The sequence below is a fragment of the Pan troglodytes genome, chromosome 14 (genome assembly GCF_028858775.2).
Source record: "Pan troglodytes isolate AG18354 chromosome 14, NHGRI_mPanTro3-v2.0_pri, whole genome shotgun sequence".
NCBI classification, from domain to species: Eukaryota; Metazoa; Chordata; class Mammalia; order Primates; family Hominidae; genus Pan; species Pan troglodytes.
This window is the reverse complement of record NC_072412.2, coordinates 44389040-44411530: the sequence shown is the minus strand read 5'-3', so window position 1 is coordinate 44411530 and position 22491 is coordinate 44389040. Positions and strand designations below refer to the sequence as shown.

At 45.5% G+C, this 22491-nt stretch overlaps 1 protein-coding gene and 2 non-coding genes across 11 annotated transcripts; all 3 read left to right on the top strand.

Moving 5' to 3' along the window:
- The first annotated feature begins 20 nt into the window (after nucleotides 1-20).
- Nucleotides 21-21188, top strand: TPT1 (tumor protein, translationally-controlled 1). 9 transcript variants are annotated; one of them, XR_008538626.2, is made up of 7 exons: nucleotides 43-254; nucleotides 511-584; nucleotides 1112-1302; nucleotides 1694-1799; nucleotides 2521-2637; nucleotides 10246-10585; nucleotides 13687-21188. XR_008538626.2 is itself a non-coding variant. In XM_054664785.2 (6 exons), the coding sequence occupies exons 1-6, from the start codon at nucleotides 227-229 to the stop codon at nucleotides 10444-10446; spliced, it is 717 nt and encodes a 238-aa protein (XP_054520760.2). In that variant the 5' UTR covers nucleotides 43-226; the 3' UTR covers nucleotides 10447-21188. The 9 variants fall into 9 exon arrangements, 4 of the variants coding, with proteins under 4 accessions (XP_063647911.1, XP_054520760.2, XP_054520761.2 ...); XR_008538625.2 differs by having other exon boundaries at nucleotides 12210-21188; XR_008538622.2 differs by having other exon boundaries at nucleotides 10246-11561; nucleotides 12210-21188.
- On the top strand, nucleotides 3692-3821 carry LOC112205281 (small nucleolar RNA SNORA31). Its single transcript, XR_002939182.1, has one exon. It is a non-coding gene; the product is annotated as a small nucleolar RNA SNORA31 (small nucleolar RNA).
- On the top strand, nucleotides 4848-4981 carry LOC112205282 (small nucleolar RNA SNORA31). Its single transcript, XR_002939183.1, has one exon. It is a non-coding gene; the product is annotated as a small nucleolar RNA SNORA31 (small nucleolar RNA).
- Nucleotides 21189-22491: the final 1303 nt, after the last annotated feature.

Here is a 22491-nt window from a genome sequence, read left to right as displayed (position 1 = left end):
CCCGCGCGGCTCTTCGTGCCACGTCACCGCCTGCGTCGCTTCCGGAGGCGCAGCGGGCGATGACGTAGAGGGACGTGCCCTCTATATGAGGTTGGGGAGCGGCTGAGTCGGCCTTTTCCGCCCGCTCCCCCCTCCCCCCGAGCGCTGCTCCGGCTGCACCGCGCTCGCTTCGAGTTTCAGGCTCGTGCTAAGCTAGCGCCGTCGTCGTCTCCCTTCAGTCGCCATCATGATTATCTACCGGGACCTCATCAGCCGTGAGTCCTCACTGCACTATCCTTACTGCCGCACACGGGGGTCTGGGGTGCGGGTGGGGGCGGGGAAGGCGCAGCCGTCGCGGGCCTAGGGGACGCCGGCGGTCTTAGCCGAGCGCGGAGGGGTCGGTGCCCGGGGCTCGCGCCCAGCTCTGGTGAGCTACGGAGGGGCAGATGCCGCGTGCGGCCGCCGGCGCGGGAAATGCGGGAAATGGCGGCGCCGGGCGCACGGTGATGGGCGGCTCTGTGTATCCGGCAGACGATGAGATGTTCTCCGACATCTACAAGATCCGGGAGATCGCGGACGGGTTGTGCCTGGAGGTGGAGGGGAAGGTGAGTCGGTCAGGCCTGCGCGTGGGGGAGTCCGGGCCGAGCAGGCTCGGGTTTCCGCCGCTCCCCCGCCTGAGGTTGTGCAATCCTCCCCGCCGCCTCCTGGCGGAGGAGACGCTCTTTCCGGGCTTGGGTTTTTCTAGAAAACTGGAGGCGGAGCTGATCCTGGAAATAGGCCCGCCGCCTCGGCGCCCATCCTCCTCCCGGGGTTGTCCGGGACATGATGCTTCCGGCTTAGGAGCCCGGAGTCCTTTCGTGTTTGTCCTGTCCCCACTTAACAACCAGAGGCATCACATGTCCGCAACTGGAAACAACTTTTTAATGACCCCATTTTTTGTTCCGGCCAACAGACAACTCTTTTAAGTTAGGTCGTTTTGAGAAATCCACGGGTCACAACTTTATTCCCAAAATGGTGCTTTTTTTATTTTCAGCAAGAACTAAGAATACTTCTTATCCGTGAACTATTGGCGTGGAAGGTGCTTTGGATGCGTTTGTGTCTTTTGCAATTATACTGCTTTTTCTTAATGCAGATGGTCAGTAGGACAGAAGGTAACATTGATGACTCGCTCATTGGTGGAAATGCCTCCGCTGAAGGCCCCGAGGGCGAAGGTACCGAAAGCACAGTAATCACTGGTGTCGATATTGTCATGAACCATCACCTGCAGGAAACAAGTTTCACAAAAGAAGCCTACAAGAAGTACATCAAAGATTACATGAAATCGTAAGTGATACTGGCAGTACCTAGCTGATGTCTAGAATCTTACAGGATTTAAAGATTGGCTAACTTTTGAGGTTCTTTCGCAGTGGGTATACTTTTGTGAAAGTCCTTGCTTTTTTATTAATGAGTTCACGGAAAAGAGTGGTTGCTTTTCTATAATATGAGCATACTGAAGCCTGCAGTCTGTTTCCGTTTAGAATTAGAATAGTATTTTGAAAATAGTCAACAAGAAATGTAAACATTCTTGAAAGATACCTTCTGTGAACTAGTAATTTCTTAACAGCTGGTTGCCTTTTTCAGTGTTTTCTTTTTTTAAGCTTGGATATTTTTTACTTTAAAAATTGATTTTACTGAAAATTCAATACTTCAACCTGTTAATGAAATGTTGTTTTAGAATCAAAGGGAAACTTGAAGAACAGAGACCAGAAAGAGTAAAACCTTTTATGACAGGGGCTGCAGAACAAATCAAGCACATCCTTGCTAATTTCAAAAACTACCAGGTAAATACCTTAAGTATCTGGATCAAAGGATTGTACAATTTTAACTGCAAAAGCAAAAATTAAGTTGATTAATCTTCAATTCTATACTAGTATTCCAGGTGTAGAAAGTGGCTTTCCCAGCTCGCAAGTGTTTCCAAATCTTGTCTTCTGATTGAAAATTTGCTTCCCAGATGACATTTCTCAGTTTTTCTTTTTGTGAATTGCTTAACCACCTAAGTGTTCTTTCAGTTTTTTGCTTACAATTCTAATGTGTCTCATTGCTACTGGTCCTCCTTCTAATGTATCTGAGCTTGTTAATTCTACTTTTGGAAAATGTCAGTGGCTTTCCCTTTCCTCTAATTTTCCAGCTTCATGCATCCCCTGGCCATAAGATACTTCCAGACTGTATGATAATATTCTATCACTGTCAGTCTTATGTTCCCTGTGGTTGACTATATAAGCACGCTTTAGGGTTTGGGATTGTATTTAGGATTGAGAGTAAAGGTTTCCTGAAAGCCTAGTGTTCCTGGATTGCTCTGTACATTATTTTTCTATTTAGGTCACTATTAAGGTGCCTTAATCCAGTGAACAGATGTCTATGATAAGTGAGCATCAGAGCTTTTGGGTACTGGAGTTTTGATTTTTGTGGTGGTCTAAACCTTCCCTTGTACTGTAGTTTGTTTTGAATGGCATGTATTTGTATGTAATAGTCTAATTCTAGGTATTTTGTTTGCTTCCCAAGTTCTTTATTGGTGAAAACATGAATCCAGATGGCATGGTTGCTCTATTGGACTACCGTGAGGATGGTGTGACCCCATATATGATTTTCTTTAAGGATGGTTTAGAAATGGAAAAATGTGTAAGTACAAGGAAGTGGGTTAAAATAAGTAATGTAAAAAAGATATTTTAGATGTGATTTGCAATTGTTTTGTGACACTGAGAATGAGTTTTACAGCGTTCTGAAACATGGTTTTAGTTTTCTCTTTGGGGATCAAGAGAATTGTGTTTCATATGTAAAAGATTCTTAGGGTATAAAAAGGCTTAGAATCTTATTTGTGGAAAACGTTGAGTACAGATGGGGCATAATAAAGTACAGTTTAGGCTGGGTATGATGGCTCACACCTGTAATTTCAGCACTTGGGAGGCCGAGGTGGGTGCATCACCTGAGGTTGGGAGTTCGAGACCAGCCTGGCCAACATGGCGAAACCCTATCTCTGCTAAAAATACAAAAATTAGCCAGGCATGGCAGCGGGCACCTGTAATCCCAGCTAATCGAGAGCCTGAGGCAGGAAAATCACTTAAACCTGGGAGGGGGGTTGCAGTGAGCAGAGATCCCACCACTGCACTCTATCCTGGGTGACAGAGTGAGGTGCTGTCTCAAAAAAATGCAGTAGAGTTTAAATGCTGAAGGAGATCAGAGAACACCATTGATCTTCCTCTAGATATGGCCTCACTCTCACTTCATAATCATATTTTGCTGTATACGTATGGATCAGTATCAGTGGTTTTCACTTTGGTTTACTGATAATGGGCAGCTGATCATTGAAAAGCCTAGTGCAGTACTGGCTTAGTAAATAGAGCTGACTGCTGAACTGGTATGCAAATTGTTTTACTAATAATAAATAACTCAGTGTCTTCTATGGAAGGAACTGCTGGAAGCTGTACAGAAACAAAGGCATTCATTATCCTAGTTTTCATAGGCTTCTGTAAAAGGAAGAAGATAAACATAAAGCTATACTGAACAAGCAAGATTAGAGTCAACAGTAGACAGAAATTACTTAGAACAGTATAAGATGACTTACCAAAGGGGTTATTCAGACAGTATCTGAGGTTTTTGTTGGTAGAGCAGGGTGTGGGTGGTACATTCCACAGCCTTCTGAAAAATGAGCTACCGCTGATTTGGTAAGGGTGTTCTGCATCCACTGATAGACCTTGAACAATTTACTGTTGTTCTTTTGGTTTGCACTAGGATGCAAAAGAAAGAAATCCCTGCGCTTTCTGTCTGTCTTTGTGGCGGCCCAGATTGAATTGGGGAATACATCTTTAGCCTAGAAATGTAGGCTGCATGTTAATGGTAATGTAACTTGCAGTGTAATGTTTGAAAAATATTAATGTAGTTTTTGCTTTTACAGTAACAAATTTGGCAATTATTTTGGATCTATCACCTGTCATCATAACTGGCTTCTGCTTGTCATCCACACAACACCAGGACTTAAGACAAATGGGACTGATGTCATCTTGAGCTCTTCATTTATTTTGACTGTGATTTATTTGGAGTGGAGGCATTGTTTTTAAGAAAAACATGTCATGTAGGTTGTCTAAAAATAAAATGCATTTAAACTCATTTGAGAGAATGCCTTTTAGTTTAATGCATATTTAAACTAAATTGATCCTGTAGTGTTCCTGGAGAAGCTAGAGCCTGATTGTAGGCTACTACTCATCAATTAACTTCTACAGTGGAGACTACTTCTGGGACTGGAATATAAAAAAGAATCAAAGGTTCTGATTTTGAGTTGCAATAAAGGGAAAGACCATGCTCATAGCAGTGCCAACATCTGAAGTGTGGAGCCTTACCCATTTCATCACCTACAACGGAAGTAGTTAACTGGAAGAGATTACCAAGAGAATAAAGAGAGACTCATTCAGTGGAAGCAACTTTGTCTCAGCTTATTTCACATAAAGAGAGCGAAGTCTTTTGGGATGAATGTTAAACTCCCTGGTAACTAGAACAGGGACTGGCAAACTAGCCTATCCGACCACCTGTTTTGTACACTTTAAGGTGGTTGGTTGCCTTTTTAAATGGTTGAGGGGAAAAGAATACCTTGTGGGATATGGAATTTAAGTTCGAGTCCGGTTTTATTGGAACGTGGCTATGCTTATTCATTTATGGATTGACTGTGGCTGTTGTCAGTGCATGAGCAGAGTTGTGTCTAACAGACTAGAGCCTGCAAGTTTGCCAGCCCCTGATTTAAAAGATGAAGGTACACAGAATGTGGGCTGGCTGGTGGGCAAAGGGGTAAAAATGTTCTCTATATTGTATCTGAAAAGATGGGGTGTCTGAATAAGAAAATGCATCTATTTGACAGACCTGGAGCAGTTGCTATCTGCTGCTAAGGTTTCCACCACAGATGCAAGAAGAACATGTCCTTGCGCTTTCCGTCTGTCTAATTGTGGCAGCTGAGATTGAATAGAGGAATACAGGAGGAAAAAAAGCGGGAAGAGTTTTTGAGGCAGGTCGGTCACCCAGGCTTGTAGTGCAGTGGCACAAGCAACTCACTGCATTCTCTGCATCCTGTGCTCAAGCCATTTTCCCACCACCTCAGCCTCACTAGTTGCTGGGACTGCAGGCATGCACCCCTATGCCCAGCTAATTTTTGTAGAGACCGAGTATCGCTTAGTTGCTCAGGGTGGTCTCAACTCCTGGGCTCAAGGAGATCTGCCCACCTCAGCCTCCCAAAGTGCAGGCCCAGCCTGGGAGGGGAATTTTCAAAACGTGAGTTTTGGGAAATAGTCTACCAGCCTTACCTGGTTGATTACACTTGTAAAAGAAAGATTAAAAGCAGGCCAGTGACTCTGGTCTGCTTGAACATGTGAATGTAGTGGTTTGAGCAATCTGGAGTTTGCCCTAGTGTCAAATTCCAGACTGTCCATAGTGTCCAAAACCTGAGGCAGATACTAATCATGTTAACCCCCAGCACCCCGTGATTGGAAACAAACCTTAATACGTATTGGGAACTTAATAGCAATTTTAAGCATTCTGATAGTTTTTTTGTAGGGATGGGGTCATGCCATGTGGCCCAGGCTGGTCTGAAAACTCTGGCCTCAAGTGATCTCAAGCTTTGGCCTTCTACAGTGTTGGGATTACAGGTGTGAGGCATTGCACCTGGCTTAGCGTTCTGATTTGACATTGTAATGAAAAGTGTGAGTCTCATCTACAGGGCCTTTTGTCCTCTGAAATGATAGCAGGAAGGGAATTTTCAGGCAGTGGTCAAAGCTGGGGAAACCAGGATAGTGAAGAGGGCCTTGAGGTGAGAGATGGAAGCTAATTGGTGAACTAGCCTTGGAAGCCTGAAACAGACAAGTAGCAATTCAGAGACTTTGTGGGCTCCACTGCTCCAACTTGTTTTGAAGATTTTCAGTTCTGCAGAAGAGGTATTTCCCCAGTTGTCCTTTCAGTGCTCTTAGCTGTTTTCCCAACATCCAGATCCAATCAAGGTTGGGACATAGCATTTTATCATGTCTATTTAAGTCAGAAGTGATGAACCCCAGCTGTTTACCTCATGGTAAACCTTTGAAGATTCCAGGTAGAATCTTCTCAGACTTTGAAGACTGTCTCATTTTATATCTTTTTCTCGTTATTCCTAGGGTCAAGACGTTTTGGGCAAGAATAAGGATGTGAACATCAGAAAGCTCATAACATTTTGTTTTTGATGCTAAGTTTAACAGAGGCATGCTTTAGTAGCCTGTGGGCCCTAGGGTTTGTTAACGTGTGGAGAACAACTGAGTGGAGCAAGAGGACTTTTCTAGGAAGATCCTTATAATGTGACATTTGAAAACAAATGAAGGTGTGGAAGTAGGCCATGTGGATATCAGGACAAACCATTCCAGGCCAAGACAACAGCAGTTAGTCTGGAGTGTGATGTGTTCTGGGAAAAAAGTGGCCACTTTGCTAACCCAAGACGACAGGAAGGGTTGTAAAGCAGTGGGAGTGCGCAAGGAAGGAAGACCAGACCTCAAGGAAACCACAGGCGCTCTGAGCAGAGGAGTTACATGATATGACTCAAATTTTTAAAGGATCACTTTGGCTGCCAGGTAGCAGGGTAAAAGCATAGAATAATTGTGTATAATGTGTTTTTAAGGCAAAGATGATAGTGGCTTAGTCTAGGGTAGTAGACTGAGGTGGTAGGAAATGAAGATAGAGACAACAGGATATGTTGGTGGGTGAGGATGGATTTAATGTTGATACAAGTATTTTGGTCTGAGCGTTTGGAAGAAAGTTGGCACTGAGGTGGGAAGTCGAGTTTAGTTTTGTTAGTTTTGGATGTGTTAAGTTTGAGATGCTGATTCTTCAGAGGAGTCTAAGCTGGAGAACTATATAGAGAGTGGAAAGATAACAATAGACATTGAAAGCCATGATACAGGATAAGGTCATTTGGAGAGAGGATAGACTGCATTCCAACATGAGATTGGTTGACAAAGAGAAACCAACAAAGGTAATTAAGAGGTGCTCCCACTGCACTTGTACTCAGAAGGCTGAGGTAGGATTGTTTGAGGCCAGCCTGGGCACCACAGGGAGACCCCATCTCTAAAATTTAGCCAGGAACCATGGCTCATGCCTGTAGCCCCAGGAATTTGGGAGGCTGAGTGGGGAGGATCGCTTGAGGTCAGGAGTTTGAGACCAGCCTGGGCAACATAGGGAGACCTAAAAAAATTAACTGGGCATCTGTAGTCCCAGCTACTCAGGCGGCTGAGCTGAGAGGATGGCTTGAGTCCGAGAGATTGAGGGTGCAGTGAGCTGTGATCATACCACTGCACTCCAGCCTGGGCGGCAGTGAGACACTATCTGAAAAAAGTTTAAAAATTTTAAAAAAAGGAACTGCCCCTGAGGTAAGAACCAAGGGAGGGCCTCCCAGAGGTCAGGTGGAAAAAGTTTTAGGAAGGAGGAAGTAGTCAACAGGGTTACCTGTTGCAAAGTACTTAAGTAATATGAGGCCTGATAGTGGTAAACTTGACTACTGTTGGATTTCACTAGTGGGAAAGGAAGTCTAATTAAAATGCACTCAAGAGACTAACAAACAGTCGCAGGCATGAAATACAATACAGGTAGATGGTTTTTTATTATGTGTGCATCTGCTTCAGTAATAGGTGTGAATTACTCATTTGGATCATTAGGAGTTTCAAAATCTAGTTAAATCACTAGATTTGTGTTGATGTAAATTCTGTCATTCTGAACTGCAGGGATTGTCAGTAACTTAACTGCAAACTAAACTGGTGATAATTATGGTAAAATTGCAAGACGAGCAATAAATCTCAACCAACTTGAGAGAACACTGATAACAAAGCATCCTTAAGGTTATATGTGTGTGCACACAGGTGGAGTGGAATGACTGGCTGGCAGCAGAATACTCAGTAAAATGGAACTAAAACCAGGAGGATTTATTAATTTACAACTAGTATAGTGATCAGTAATTTACAACTAGTAGGTCACTACTAAAGAGCTCCAGCTTTGTGGCAATTAGCATGTGTTTCTAGAGACTATCCATAAGAACTGTGAGTGCAACTTGAAGTTTCTGGAAACATTTAATATTTCATTATTCCAAAGGAAAAGGCGTTGATTAAAGTGTTTTTAACATAAGCAAGTAAAGAAAAAGGTGCCATAGCTAGGCAGTGACTCATACCTGTAATCCCAACTACTTGGGAGGCTGAGGAGGGAGAATCGCTTGAGCCCAGGAGTTTGAGCTTGGAGCGAGTTAATGGCTGCAATACTGCACTCCAGCCTTGGTAACAGAGGGAGGTCTTGTCTCTTGAAAGAGAAAGGTGCCACATACCTTCCATTGAATAAAAGTTGGCTGCTATGCTAGCCATCTCAATTAGCTACACTCTAAACGTGGAGCTTGCAGATAAGTTAAAAATCATAATAGTGCTGATAGTTTCTATTTACCTCACTTAAATCCTCCAAGTCTATCCCTTAATCAATGCAGCAGTGATAAATCAGGCCCCTGTGCATGTCAGCAGTTCAAAACAGATTTTACTACTGTAGGGGCATATTTTTAACTACCAGAACATTCCAGTTTATTTTTTGAGAGCCTGTAGATTTGTGCAGTTACACATAGTTTCATATAATTGAGCCTGGAAGTTGGCATTGAAGTTTCCTCCATACGCTGGGCCATGAGAACCTTTGGGAGTGGATGTGGCTTTAGCTGGAATCAATACAATTCAATGAGAGAAACATCAGATATGAGTTTAGAGGAAGATTCTTGCCAAAGTAACTTGTGCAATGATGTTTCCCTCAATTACTTTCTCCTCCATTCATTTATATATGCATTCCACTCTTCTCTGAGTCCAGAGGTAGAGCAAGGAGCACAAACTGGGGAGAACACTGCAGTGCTGTTTTGTGTGTGAGTCACAATCTACAGACAAAGGAAAATTGAGACATCAAGGGACTCACTGGAGGGGCCCTCTGGGACACAAGCCACAATTATTAGTCAAGAGTTATAACACAGTGTTTTTAATAATAGGACAGTAGAGCTACTAGCTACCATTTAGTCCTGAGTTTCTGGGGTTTTTTTTGTTTTGTTTTGTTTTTTTTGGGAGCCGGGGGAAGTCAGGGTCTTGCTATGTTGCTGGAACTAATCTCAAACTCCTGGCCTCAAGTGATCCTCCTGCCTTTGCCTCCCAAAGTGCTGGGATTACAGGCATGAGCTACCACACCTAGTTACTAGAAATCTAGTTGTTGGCCAGATGTGGTGACTCACACCTATAATCCCAGCACGTTGGGAGGCTGACGCGGTCAGAGCACTTGAGCTCGGGAGTTTGAGACCAGTCTGGACAACATGGTGAAAGCCCATCTCTATAAAAAATAGAAAAAAAAATCTACTTGTATAGTTGCTGATGTTCTCCACATGTAAAGGAAGCAGATAAGCCCTAGTTTATTATCAATTGCGGCTTGCACATGACCTCATCTAGAGCACAGGGTTATCAAATTATTCTACTGTTCCCTAAGCAGTTGGTATAAAATTGGTATTTTCTGGACATCTATTCAAAACAGCTATACATGTAATTTCCTTTTCCTTGAGTACATTAATTTGGGAGTTATCCTTAAGAACTACCAATTCATCATGTAAGTCAAACATCCAAACTAGTATTCAATCTGGAGGTGGAAACTGGCAGTTAAAGAGGAAAATTACTGCACATGAAATTAGAAAGATAAAATGAATACCTCTTGACTACCTCAGTGAGGTGGAAGAATGTGCATCAACAGATGGCAAGGATAAAATTGGAAGCTAAGCAAACACAGATCTTGGGCATGATGCACTGTAACCTTTTCTTCATTATGTTCCTAGCACCCCATCCTTCCTAAGCCTCTCCCATTGTATTAGCTTGAAGGGATTCAATCCACAGTGGTGGATTTTGTCAGATGGAACACAGGCTGTGTGTTAGTACCGTTGGTGACTGCCATTATATCAGCATGATGGTAACACCAACTGCTGGTATCTATTAAAAGTAAAAGTGACTAAGCTTCTGAAATTTGGTTAAGTAATGTGCAACCTGTTCTGCTCTGTTCCATAGACCAGGGAGGAGGAGGAGGACTGGGTGTGAGTGTCAGAGCAGCAGAGATTTTCATGTAGAGGAGGAAAAATTGCTTTCCACACCCATTGCTAAGTTCATGACTGAGGCCCTTATAACAAAAGACAAATCGACAAAAGCAAAGCATACATTTTTTTGTTGTTTTTATTTTTTGAGACAGTCTTGCTCTGTCGCCAGGCTGGAGTGCAGTGGCACGATCTCGGCTCACGGCAACCCCCACCTCCCGGGTTCAAGTGATTCTCCCACCTCAGCCTCCCGAGTATCTGGAACTACAGGCACGCACCACCAGGCCCAGCTAATTTTTGTATTTTCAGTAGAGACAGGTTTCACCATGTTGCCCAGGACGGTCTTTATCTCTTGACCTCGTGATCTGCCTGCCTCGGCCTCCCAAAGTCTGGGATTACAGGTGTGAGCCACCATGCCCAGCCAGCGTACACATTTTTTAAATGTTTTCTGTGACATGGGAGCCTTCGTAAGGAAATGAGGACCCAAAGAAACAGGTGAGCTTGTGTATTTTTCTGTTTTGGTTTAATGAAGAGTGAACAGTTGTGCAAAAGTATTAGACAAAGCGGATGATCTAATGGTAAACTGGGGGGAACTTAGCAAGGCCTGTTTGTTCAGATTCTTCTCTGTGTTTCTGTGTCTTCAGAGATGAGGATATTTATTTTCCCTGGGTATATGGAGGGTACCTCTCGAATGAGAGTAATTTCTTTCTTTCTTTCTTTGAGACAGGGTCTCACTGTGTTGCCCAGGCTGAAGTGAAGTGCTGTGATCATAATTCCCCGTAGTCTCAAACTCCTATGCTCAAGAGATCCTCCCAACTCAGCCTCCCAAAGTGTTATGATTACAGGCGCCAGCCACTGTGCTGAGCCTACACCACACCTACTGAAACAGAATATTCAGCATTTAATATTTCGGGTTTTTTGAGAGAGAGTCTCACTCTGTCACCCAGGCTGGAGTGCAGTGGTGCAATCTTGGCTCACTACAACCTCTGCCTCCTGGGTTCGAGTGATTCTCCCGCCTCAGTCTCCTGAGTAGCTGGGATTACAGGTGCCCACCACCACGCCTGGCTAATTTTTGTATTTTTAGTAGACACGGTTTCGCCGTGTTGCCCAGGCTGGTCTTGAACTCCTGGCCTCAAGTGATCTGCCCGCCTCAGCCTCCCAAAGTGCTGGGATTACAGGCATGAGCCACCGTGCCCAGCCAGAATATCCAGCATTTTAAAAACCCTTCTGGGATTTCAGCTCCCTGCTGGGGATTGAGGAACCACTATTGTAGCAGGAAGCATGGGAAGGAAATGAGCTCATGAGATAAAGGAAAACAGCTCAGGCAGCTGGCTTGTGGTTACTGCCCTCTTGCTAAAGCAACATATAAAGCGCCAGAGTGGAAAGGAATCTAATGCGCCTGTCCAGTGCTCAGCACCCTTGACTTCCGTCCCTCTTAACCACAGTGCGTGAAGGCCCTGCAGTTCCCCAGGTATCGCTTGGCCTCATTTTCCACATTGTATGTTAATGCAATAATTTTGTTTTGTTTTGTTTTGTTTTTTGAGACGGAATCTCGCTGTGTCGCCCAGGCTGGAGTGCAGTGGCGTGATCTGGGCTCACTGCAAGCTCCCCCTCCCAGGTTCACGCCATTCTCCTGCCTCAGCCTCCCGAGTAGCTGGGACTACAGGCGCCTGCCACCACGCCCGGCTAATTTTTTGTATTTTTAGTAGAGACGGGGTTTTACCGTGTTAGCCAGGATGGTCTTGATATCCTGACCTCATGTTCCTTGCCCTCAGCCTCCCAAAGTGCTGGGATTACAGGTGTGAGCCACTGCGCCCAGCCAACGCAATAATATTTTAATGCAGCCTAAACTGACATTTGCTTCTTTTGGGTAATATCAGACAGGAGATTTGTCTTGAATTTCTGCCAGCTAAAACTTGTCTTCATGCTTGCTGCTGAAACCAGGTCTGCCCCATCCACACACTGGTGCAGTTGGATTTTGGACTCACACGCAGGAACTTACACTGTGATACCTTTTTCTCACTTTGCATACCAGATGTCTCAGCATCCGATGTGTACTTTAGACATGTTCCTTCCTAATTCCTTTTTCTTTTCTTTTTTTTTTTTCATTCTATTTTAGCTCGGCTAAAACAAATAAAAGATAAGCGTCTGCATCAATTTGGCAGACTTACAAGAAAAAAAGGCATTCTTTCCATTTTGGAAGAAGGCATGTGGAATTAGTACTATGCAGTGGTGGTATTTTGAAATCTGGGTTCTAATAAAAGCCCAACCACTTGCTGTGAGAACTCCAGCATCTTAACCTCTCTAAGCCTCAGTATCTCCATCTAGAAAACAGAAACTCATACTTACCTCATCGGCTGATTTGGTAAGTAGAGGCTATCATAGGAGTGCCTTTACCATGAGAAATTCTTACAATACTGGTCTCTACTCTGAATCAGTGCAAAATACAGGATGCCTGTTCACATTCTCTGACTTTTGTGTAGCCTTGGGAAACTGCATCATGAATATGTTTTAGGGGTCAGGCGCAGTGGCTCACACCTGTAATCCCAGCACTTTGGGAGGCCGAGGCGGGCGGATCACAAGATCAGGAGATTGAGACTATCCTGGCTAACACGGTGAAACCCTGTCTCTACTAAAAATACAAAAAATTAGCCGGGCATGGTGGTGGGCGCCTGTAGTCCCAGCTACTCGGGAGGCTGAGGCAGGAGAATGGTGTGAACCCGGGAGGTGGAGCTTACAGTGAGCCAAGATCGTGCCACTGCACTCCAGCCTGGGCGACAGAGTGAGACTCCGTCTCAAAAAAAAAAAAAAAAAAAAAGAATATGTTTTAGGCCGGGCGCAATGGCTCACGCCTGTAATCCCAACACTTTGGGAGGCCAAGGTGGGCGGATCACAAGGTCAGGAGATTGAGACTATCCTGGCTAACACGGTGAAACCCTGTCTCTACTAAAAATACAAAAAATTAGCCGGGCATGGTGGTGGGCGCCTGTAGTCCCAGCTACTCGGGAGGCTGAGGCAGGAGAATGGTGTGAACCCGGGAGGCGGAGCTTACAGTGAGCCAAGATCGTGCCACTGCACTCCAGCCTGGGCGACAGAGTGAGACTCCGTCTCAAAAAAAAAAAAAAAAAAAAAAAAAAAGAATATGTTTTAGGCCGGGCGCAATGGCTCACGCCTGTAATCCCAACACTTTGGGAGGCCGAGGTGGGCGGATCACAAGGTCAGGACTTTGAGACCAGCCTGACCAACATGGTAAAACTCTTGTCTCTACTAAAAATACAAAAATTAGCTGGGTGTGGTGGAAGGTGCCTGTAATCCCAGCCACTTGGGGGACTGCGTGAGAGAATTGCTTGAATCCAGGGGGCAGAGGTTGCAGTGAGCCCAGATTGCACCACTGTACTCCAGTCTGGGCAACAGAGTGAGAAGAGGTCTCAAAAAAAAAAACACTTTTTTTAATCTATCCCTAGATTCTTCTTCAGGGTTGACAAGCAGTTTGATGTCACTTTAAAATGGGCAACTCATACCTTCCCTGTACCACGTGAAACTTTGTGTGCCTATATTCTTTTTTTTTTTTTTTTTCCCCCAAACAAACATTGCAGGGTTGATCCTAGTCTTGAAAGTTCGGGCCTTTCCTCTTGGCCTGTTTCTGGAGGAAATGCTCATGAGGTGGGTGAGAGGCGGATGACATCCTGTCGCTCTGGCCTCACCCTGGGGATGCCACATGACAGCACCGCAGCATTTTCAATAGGTGACCCGCCTGCGAGGAGGAAGGAAAAATGTGCCCAAGGCCATTATGGAGAACAAACACCTATGCAGTTGGAGAATGCTGAAGACACCCAAGGGTGTTGTCCTCTCCCTCCTGAGAGAAGCTAAGAAGATCCAGGCTTAGAGTGCTACAGAAATAGAGATTTAGGATAGAAAAAAAGGAAGGATTTCCTAACTACCACCAGGGCTATGAGGCACTGATATGACTTATTTGTGAACACAGTTGTATAGAATTGTTATGTGGCAAAGACGAAGATCACGCTGGAATGTCTTTCACGTATCCCTTGGTGGCAGCAGTGGGCAGCATAAAAGTACAAGATGGCAGGTGGAATCTTTAACCTTGTGGTCTGGAGGCTGCATGATAGGGTTGCAGTGTATTTTCCTTCTCTACAGGCTTGGGCCCTCATTCTGTTTTCTCACATTCACTCCATCCTAGTATTCTTGAATCCTGTCTCCCTCCCCTTGAGATTCTGGCTCTAACTAAAGCCAAATATCAGACCAACTTTACCTGTCTTATTAGACCAATCACAGGCCGATTCTTTATTTTTCTTCTTTTTGAGACAGAGCCTTGCTCTGTTACCCAGGCTGGAGGGCAGTAGCACAATTACAGCTCACTGCAGCCTGAAACTCCTGGGCTCCAGTGATCCTCCCCGCTCGGCCTCCCAAGCAGCTGGTATTAGAGGTGCGCTGCACCACGCCTTGCTTAGTTTTTTTATTTTTAGTAGAGATGAGGTCTGCTATGTTGCCCAGGCCAGTCTCGAACTTGAGGGCTCAAGTGATCCTCCTGCCTTCGTCTCCCAAAGTGCTGGGAATATAGGCATGAGCCACTGTGCCCAGCCTACATTTATTTTTACTTTTTTTTTTTTCTTTTTAGACAGAGTCTTACTTTGTTACCCAGGCTGGTGTGCAGTGGTGCGATCTTGGCACACTGCAGCCTCGACCTCCTGGACTCAAGTGATCCTCCCACCTCAGCCCCCTAAGTAACTGGGACTACAAGTGTGCACCACCAGGCCCAGCTAATTTTTTTTTTTTTTTGGATTTTTTTGTAGAGATGGGGTTTTGCCATGTTGCCCAGGCTGGTCTTGATCCACTCACCTCAGCCTCCCAAGGTGCCAGGATGACAGGTGTGAGCCCCCCACCTGCCTGGCTACATTTCTTTTAAGAGAGAAAAGATGGTTCATCAAACTTCAATATAGCCGGGTTGAAAATGTTTCAGACTGGCCGGCACGGTGGCTCACGCCTGTAATCCCAGCACTTTGGGAGGCCGAGGCGGGTGGATCACGAGGTTAGGAGATTAAGACCATCCTGGCCAACAAGGTGAAACCCCGTCTCTACTAAAAATACAAAAAATTAGCTGGGCGTGGTGGCAGGCGCCTGTAGTCCCAGCTACTTGGGAGGCTGAGGCAGGAGAATGGCGTGAACCTGGGAGGCGGAGCTTGCTGTGAGCCGAGATCGCACCACTGCACTCCAGCCTGGGCGACAGAGCGAGATTCCGTCTCAAAAAGAAAAGAAAAGAAAAGAAAATGTTTCAGATTTGGGACATGTGATAAACTGGTTGCACTGATGGCTAAACAATCTTGTATTTCTGCCTTTTGCAATGCGGCTTTGCAGCTGCTCCCACCAAGGGGGAAATCTACTTCCCCGTCCTTCACCACCAGCCCTGTGACTTGCTTTGACCGTGAGAATGTGACAGAAGTGTTGATGTGACAGTTCCAGGCCTAGGCTTCAAGGGGCCTTGAGCACTCCTCTCTCTCCAAACACTGCCTCCACTGGGAACACAATCCTGGACTAGCTGCTGGAAATGAGAGACTGGGTGAAGCAGGGATGAATCATTCCAGCTAAGGCCATCCTAGAACAGCCAGCTGCGCTGACAGCTGACAGCAGAGGCATGAGAAAGCCTACCCCAAATGACTCAAGACCAGAACTCCCCAGCTAATTAAACTCAGCCTAAATTGCTGATCCCCAAAATCGTAAACTAAACATATGGTGGTTGTTTTAAGCCACTAAGTTTTGGGGTGGCTTTATGTAGCATAATTCTGGTAGTAGGTAACTGTTTCAGAAGACAGGAATGGTTCTGATAATTAGAACCACAATGACTCCCATATTTTTGTCACCAGCCAACACTTCTCTCCCTTGAGTTCCAGACCCAAGTATCCAGCCACCAACCCAACATTTCTATGATCAGAACCAAGCTCTTGATAACACCCTAAAATTTACTCCTCCTATAGCCAGTCTTTACTGTCTTGATAAAATGAATAACTTTCTATTTCCAGTTGCTTAGGCCTAATCCTTGCACTCATTTTTAAGATTTCTTTTACATTCCATGTCCAATTTCTTAGCAAATCCTGTGGGCTCTGCCTTCAAAATATATTCAGAATCTGCTCACTTTTCACCAACTCTGTGGCTACTACTCTGAGCCAAGCCCCCACCATCTCTTGACTGGATTGTTCCAGCAGCCTCTTAACTTATTGCTGTTTCCAAGTTAATTGGGCACCTTGTATGTTACCTGGCAACCCTAACCAGGCATGCTTCCACTTCACAGCTTTTGCATCTGCCCAAATGCCCTTCCCAGATGGCTGCATAGCTCACTCTCTGACCACCTTTAAGTTTCTGTTGAGATGTTATCTTGTCAATATCAAGAGGCCTTCCTGGCCAGGCACAGTGGCTCATGCCAGTAATCCCAGTACTTTGGAAGGCCCAAAGCGGGTGGATCACTTGAGGTCAGGAATTTGAGACCAGCCTGGCAAACATGGTGAAACCAGCTCTCTACTAAAATACAAAAATTTGCTGGGCATGGTGCATGTGTCTGTAGTTCCAGCTACTCGGGAGGCTGAGGCACAGAGAATCACTGGGAGGCAGAGGCTGCAGTGAACCAAGATCATGCCACTGTACTCCAGCCTGGGAAAGAGAGTGAGACTCCGTCTCAAAAAAAAAAAAAGGCCTCCCGGACCACCACATGTATTTATTTATTTATTTAATTTTTTGAGACAGAGTCTCGCTCTGTCGCCCAGGCTGGAGTGCAGTGGCGTGATCTCGGCTCACTGCAACCTCTGCCTTCTGGGTTCAAGCGATTCTTGTGCCTCAGCCTCCAGAGTAGCTGAGACTATAGGTGCGCATCACCACACTCAGCTAATTTTTTTTTTTTTTCTGAGACAGAGTCTCGCTCTGTCACCCAGGCTGGAGTGCAGTGGTGCGATCTCGGCTCACTGCAATCTCCGCCTCCCGGGTTCAAGCGATTCTCCTGCCTCAGCTTTCTGAGCTGGGATTACAGGTGCCCGCCACCATGCCTGGCTAATTTTTGTATTTTTAGTAGAGACAGGGTTTCACCATGTTGGCCAAGCTGGTCTTGAACTCCTGACCTTGTGATCCGCCCGCCTCGGCCTCCCAAAGTGCTGAGATTAAAGACGTGAGCCACCGCTCCCGGCCCACTCAGCTAATTTTTGTATTTCTAGTAGAGACGGGTTTCACCATGCTGGCCAGGCTGGTCTTAAACTCCTGACCTCAGGTGATCTGCCAGCCTCGGCCTCCCAAAGTGGTGGGATTACAGGCGTGAGCCACCACGCACAGCCGACCACCACATTTAAACCTACCTTCCCATCATGGTTTGCCCAACCCTCTTATTTATTTTTTCTCCATGGCACTTATTACAATGTAACACACTATGTATTTTACTTACTTATTTGTCATCAATCTCAAGCCCAATCCCAGGCAAGCTTCAAGAGGGTTTGGTTTTGCTCTATTTTGGTTTGCTCGCTGCTGTATCCTCAGTGTTTAAAACAGCTCCTGACGCTTGGTAGGTACTTGTGGTGGTTGATTTTCTGTGTCATCAGAAAATCTGGGCACCAGGGGGTGCCCAGATTAACTATTGTTTCTGGTTGTGTCTGTGAGGGTGTTTCCAGATGAGATGAGCATTTCTGGTGGTGGACTCAGTGGAGTAGATGGCCAGTGTGAGTGGGCATCATCTAATCCATTGAGGGCCTGAACAGAACAAAAAGACAGAGGAAGGAGGAGTTCACTCCTATTGCTGCCTGCCCACCTGCTTGAGCTGGGACATTCGTCTTTTCCTGCCCTTGGAAGGGGATTTATACCACCAGCTACCCTGGTTCCCAGGCCGTTGAGCTTGGACTGAATTACACCACCAGCTTTTCTGGGTCTCTAGCTTGCAGATGCCAGATCATGAGACTTCCTAGCACCCATAGTTATATGAGCCAATTTCTCACTCCCCTGAATGCCATATCCCCTTTTTCCATCTTGGTGAAACAGCTCTCTAACAGTTTATTGAGAAGCTACTTTTTTGTTTTGTTTTTTGAGACATTGCTTGTATAAAATATCCTTATTTTCTCCTTACACTTGATTATTTGACTAAATATGGAATTCAAGATTAGGAAAACTTATCAGACAGAGTTTTGAGGGCCTTGCTTCCTTGTCTTCCAGCTTCCAGTGTTGCTGTTGAGAAGTCTGATGCTATTGTAATTGTCAATTCTTTGCTTGTGACTTGCTTTTTTTTTTTCTCTCGTCTCTGGAAGCTTTTAAGATCTCTGTTTCTGGTCCTGAGATTTCATCATATTGTGCCTTAGTAGGTGTCTTTTAAAATTTCTTGTGATGGATACTTGGTCAGGCATTTCAACTTGAAAACACATTTTTCATTTCTTGGAAACTTTTTTGAAAAAAAATTTGTTTCTGGTATTTTCATTTTCTCAGCTCTTACTTTCTGGATTTACTGTCAGCCAGATGTTGGGTCTTCTAGACCTACTCCTTGAGGGTGAAATTCAGCATAATCTGGGCATCACACAGACATCAGGCTTACCAAGGAAGCCAGTTTATGTCCAGGGCGTCAGGAGGCTAATGCTTGACTGCAGCCTGTGCCAATACCTCTCTGCTTCTGTTTCATGAATTAAATGAGAAGTGACCAGTAGGCTGGGGGCGGTGGCTCACGCCTGTAATCCCAGCACTTCGGGAGGCCGAGGCAGGTGGATCACGAGGTCAGAAGATCGAGACCATCCTGGCTAACATAGTGAAACCCCGTCTCTACTAAAAATACAAAAACAAAATTAGATGGGCGTGGTGGCGGGCGCCTGTAGTCCCAGCTACTCTGGAGGCTGAAGCAGGAGAATGGCGTGAACCTGGGAGGCGGAGCTTGCAGTGAGCTGAGATCGCGCCACTGCACTCCAGCCTGGGGGACAGAGCAAGACTCCGTCTCAAAAAAAAAGAGAAGCGACCACCTTGTTAACCCACTGTATTAGTCAGGGTTCTCCAGAGGGACAGAGCTAATAGGATAGATATATGAAAGGGAGTTTATTAGGGAGAATTGGCTCACACAGTCACAAAGCGAAGTCCCGTGATAAGCCATCTGCAAGCTGGGGAAGAAAGAAGCCACTGGCGGCTCAGTCCGAGTCCAAAAGCCTCAAAGGCAGGAAAGCCAATAGTGCAGCCTTCAGTCTGTACCCAAAGGCCCAAGAGCCCTGGCAAACCACTGGTCTAAGTACAAGAGTGCAAAGGCCAAAGAACCTGGAGTCTGATGTCCAAGGGCAGGAGAAATGGATAGAAGCATCCAGCACAGAAGAAAGATGAAAGCCAGAGGACTCCAAAAGCCAGCTTAGCCCACCTTCTTCCACCTGCTTTGCTCTAGCCCCACTAGCAGCCAACTGGATGGTGCCCACCTACATTGAGGATGGATCTTCCTCTCCCTTTCCACTGACTCAAATGTCGATCTCCTCTGGCAACACCCTCACAGACATACCCAGAACAATACTTTACCAGCTATCTAGGCATCCCTCAATACAATCAAGCTGCCATCTAATATTAACCATCACACCCACCTTGTTAGCATGTGGGTATGTGTTGAAAGTCTACAGGTTATGTTGAGAAGCTTTGTGAGAAACGAATACATGGAAGCTTCCGGGGGTTAAAGAAAATCAGAATACTGGCTGGGCATGGTGGCTCAGGCCTGTAATCCCAACACTTTGGGAGGCCGAGGTGAGCGGATCACTTGAGGCCAAGAGTTCAAGACCAGCCTGTCCAATATGGTGAAACGCCATCTCTACTAAAAATACAAAACTTAGCCAAGTGTGGTGGTAGTCTCAGCTACTCTGAGGCCCGCCTCAGCCTCTCAAAGTGCTAGGATTACAGGCGTGAGCCACTGCACCCAGCCTGTCTTTTTGTCTTGAGAATATGTCTGCATTCCTATTTCTTGGTGCATCCTGCACTGTCACCATAGGGCCCGGTGCGTTCTGCCCTGCACATGCACCATGTGTAGTGTAATAGCGAGGCAGCAAGGCACAGAAGGAGGGTGTGTGTTATTACATAACATCATGTAAGCCCAAACCCTGCCACCCAACCCAGATGGGAGTTATTATACGGTGACATTTCCCTGCAGTGTCTTGTAACATTAGACTTCCCTTTTCTTTCCTAGAATTCTTTACAACACACTTCCCTTGTATATAAATAACTTCTAAAAATATTGGAAAGTAGCTGTCCTGCCAGGTTATAGCAGGAGGTTAGCATAAGAAGAAAGCTTCAATTTCCCCCCCCCTCAATATTTTGTTCTTCATTTATTTAATAGCAGCCTAGACTTTAATCTGAGTATAGTACAAGGTTTGGGGAACACTGCAGGAGTCTGAAATCAATAGTGATGTCATTAAATTGCCACTTTAAATTCGCTTATCCTGGCTGCTGACACCCCTTCCACTCCCTGGGCAAACTACAAGCTTTTTAACAGCCAACACTTAGTGTGCTCTCTCTCTCTCTCCATAAACTAACCTAAACTATAAGAGAAAACTCTTGTCTTGCATTATTCTGACTCTAGTCCAGTGCTTTCCAAAGTATCTGTGGTAAAGGACTGGTTTTCTTTTCTTTCTTTATTTCTTTCGAGACAGAGTCTTGTTCTGTCACCCAGGCTGGAGTGCAGTGGCGTGATCTCGGCTCACTACAACCACTGCCTCCTAGGTTCAAGCGATTCTCCTGCCTCAGCCTCCCGAGTAGCTGGGATTACAGGCATGCACCACAACGTCTGGCTAATTTTTGTGTTTTTATGTTTTTAGTAGAGTCGGGGTTTCTCCATGTTGTCCAGGCTGGTCTCAAACTCTTGTCCTCAGTGATCCACCCGATTCGGCCTTCCAAAGTGCTGGGATTACAGGCGTGAGCCACCGCACCCAGTCTCAGGACTGGTTTTCTTTAAATTTGCAATCTGTTTGGACTGATAACTTTCATAAAATATAATAAATATGAATTATTATAAATGTAAGTTGGAAAGAAAAACATGCAAAATACAATTCCAAATAACTTTTTTTGTTATTACATTGTATTTTTAGATTCAATAAACAAAATTATTCTATCATATTGCCTGAAAAGCTCCCTTCCTTCCTTCGTTCCTTCCCTCTTTCCTTCTTTCTTTTTTTTTTTGAGATGGAGTCTCGCTCTGTTGCCCAGGCTGGAGTGCAGTGGCCTGATCTCAGCTGACTGCTGCCTCCTGGGTGCTGGGATTACAGATGTGAGCCACCTCACCCAGTTTCTAAATGTGTGCTCTCAATCTCTGTCCCACACTGTGGACCACATGTTGAGTCACTATGCTTTAGTTGATACTGGCCTGAACATTACATAGTTTTGAGTTCTGAACTTGCAGTCAAATACTTTCACACTTCCCTTTTCAAAACCTTGCAAACTTTTGGCCTTTCTTTCTCCTTTCTCCTTCCTTCCTTCCTTCCTTCCTTCCTTCCTTCCTTCCTTCCTCCCTTCCTTCCTCCCCTTCCTTCCTCCCCTTCCTCCCCTCCCCTCCTCTCTCTCTCTCTTTCTTTCTTTCTGACAGTCTCGCTCTGTCACCCAGGCTGGAGTGCAGTGGCGCGATCTCAGCTCACTGCAACCTCTGCCTCCAAGGTTCAAGCATGCCTCAGCCTCCTGAGTGGCTGGAATTACAGGTGTGCACCACCACACCCAACTAATTTTTTTTTTTTTTTTGAGATGGAGTCTTACTCTGTTGCCCAGGCTGGAGTGCAGTGGTGCGATCTCAGCTCGTTGCAACCTCTGCCTCCCGGGTTCATGCAATTCTTCTGCCTCAGCCTCCTGAGTAGCTGGGATTACAGGCACCTGCCACCACACTGGGCTAATTTTTGTATTCTTAGTAGAGACAGGTTTCTCCATGTTGGCCAGGCTGGTCTTGAACTCCTGACCTCAGGTGATCCACCCACCTCTGCCTCCCAAAGTGCTGGGATTACAGGCGTGAGCCACCATGCCTGGCCTGTATTTTTCTTTAGTAGAGATGGGGTTTCACTATGTTGGACAGGCTGGTCTCAAACTCCTGACCTCAAGTGATCTGCCCGCTTGGCCTCCCAAAGTGCTGCGATTACAGGCATGAGCCACCGTACCTGGCCTGACCTGACTTGCAAAACCTTCACAATGTGCCCCAAACCTACTTTTTAAAAATCACCAGAAGGCCCAGTTTTCTTTTTATTTTTTTCTTTTTTTGAGATGGAGTTTCACTCTCATTGCCCAGGCTGGAGTGCAGTGACTCAATCTCAGCTCACTGCAACCTCTGCCTCCTGGGTTCAAGTGATTCTCCTGCCTCAGCCTCCTGAGTAGCTAGGATTACTGGCACCTGCCACCACGCCCTGCTAGTTTTTGTATTTTTAGTAGAGACAGGATTT

Bases quoted from the DNA above. Each gene is read 5' to 3' on its own strand.
- TPT1 (XM_054664785.2), top strand. From the start codon at position 227: ATGATTATCTACCGGGACCTCATCAGCC. The intron at 585-1,111 runs GTGAGTCGGTCA...TTCTTAATGCAG, and splicing joins GCCTGGAGGTGGAGGGGAAG to ATGGTCAGTAGGACAGAAGG. The intron at 1,303-1,693 runs GTAAGTGATACT...ATGTTGTTTTAG, and splicing joins ATCAAAGATTACATGAAATC to AATCAAAGGGAAACTTGAAG.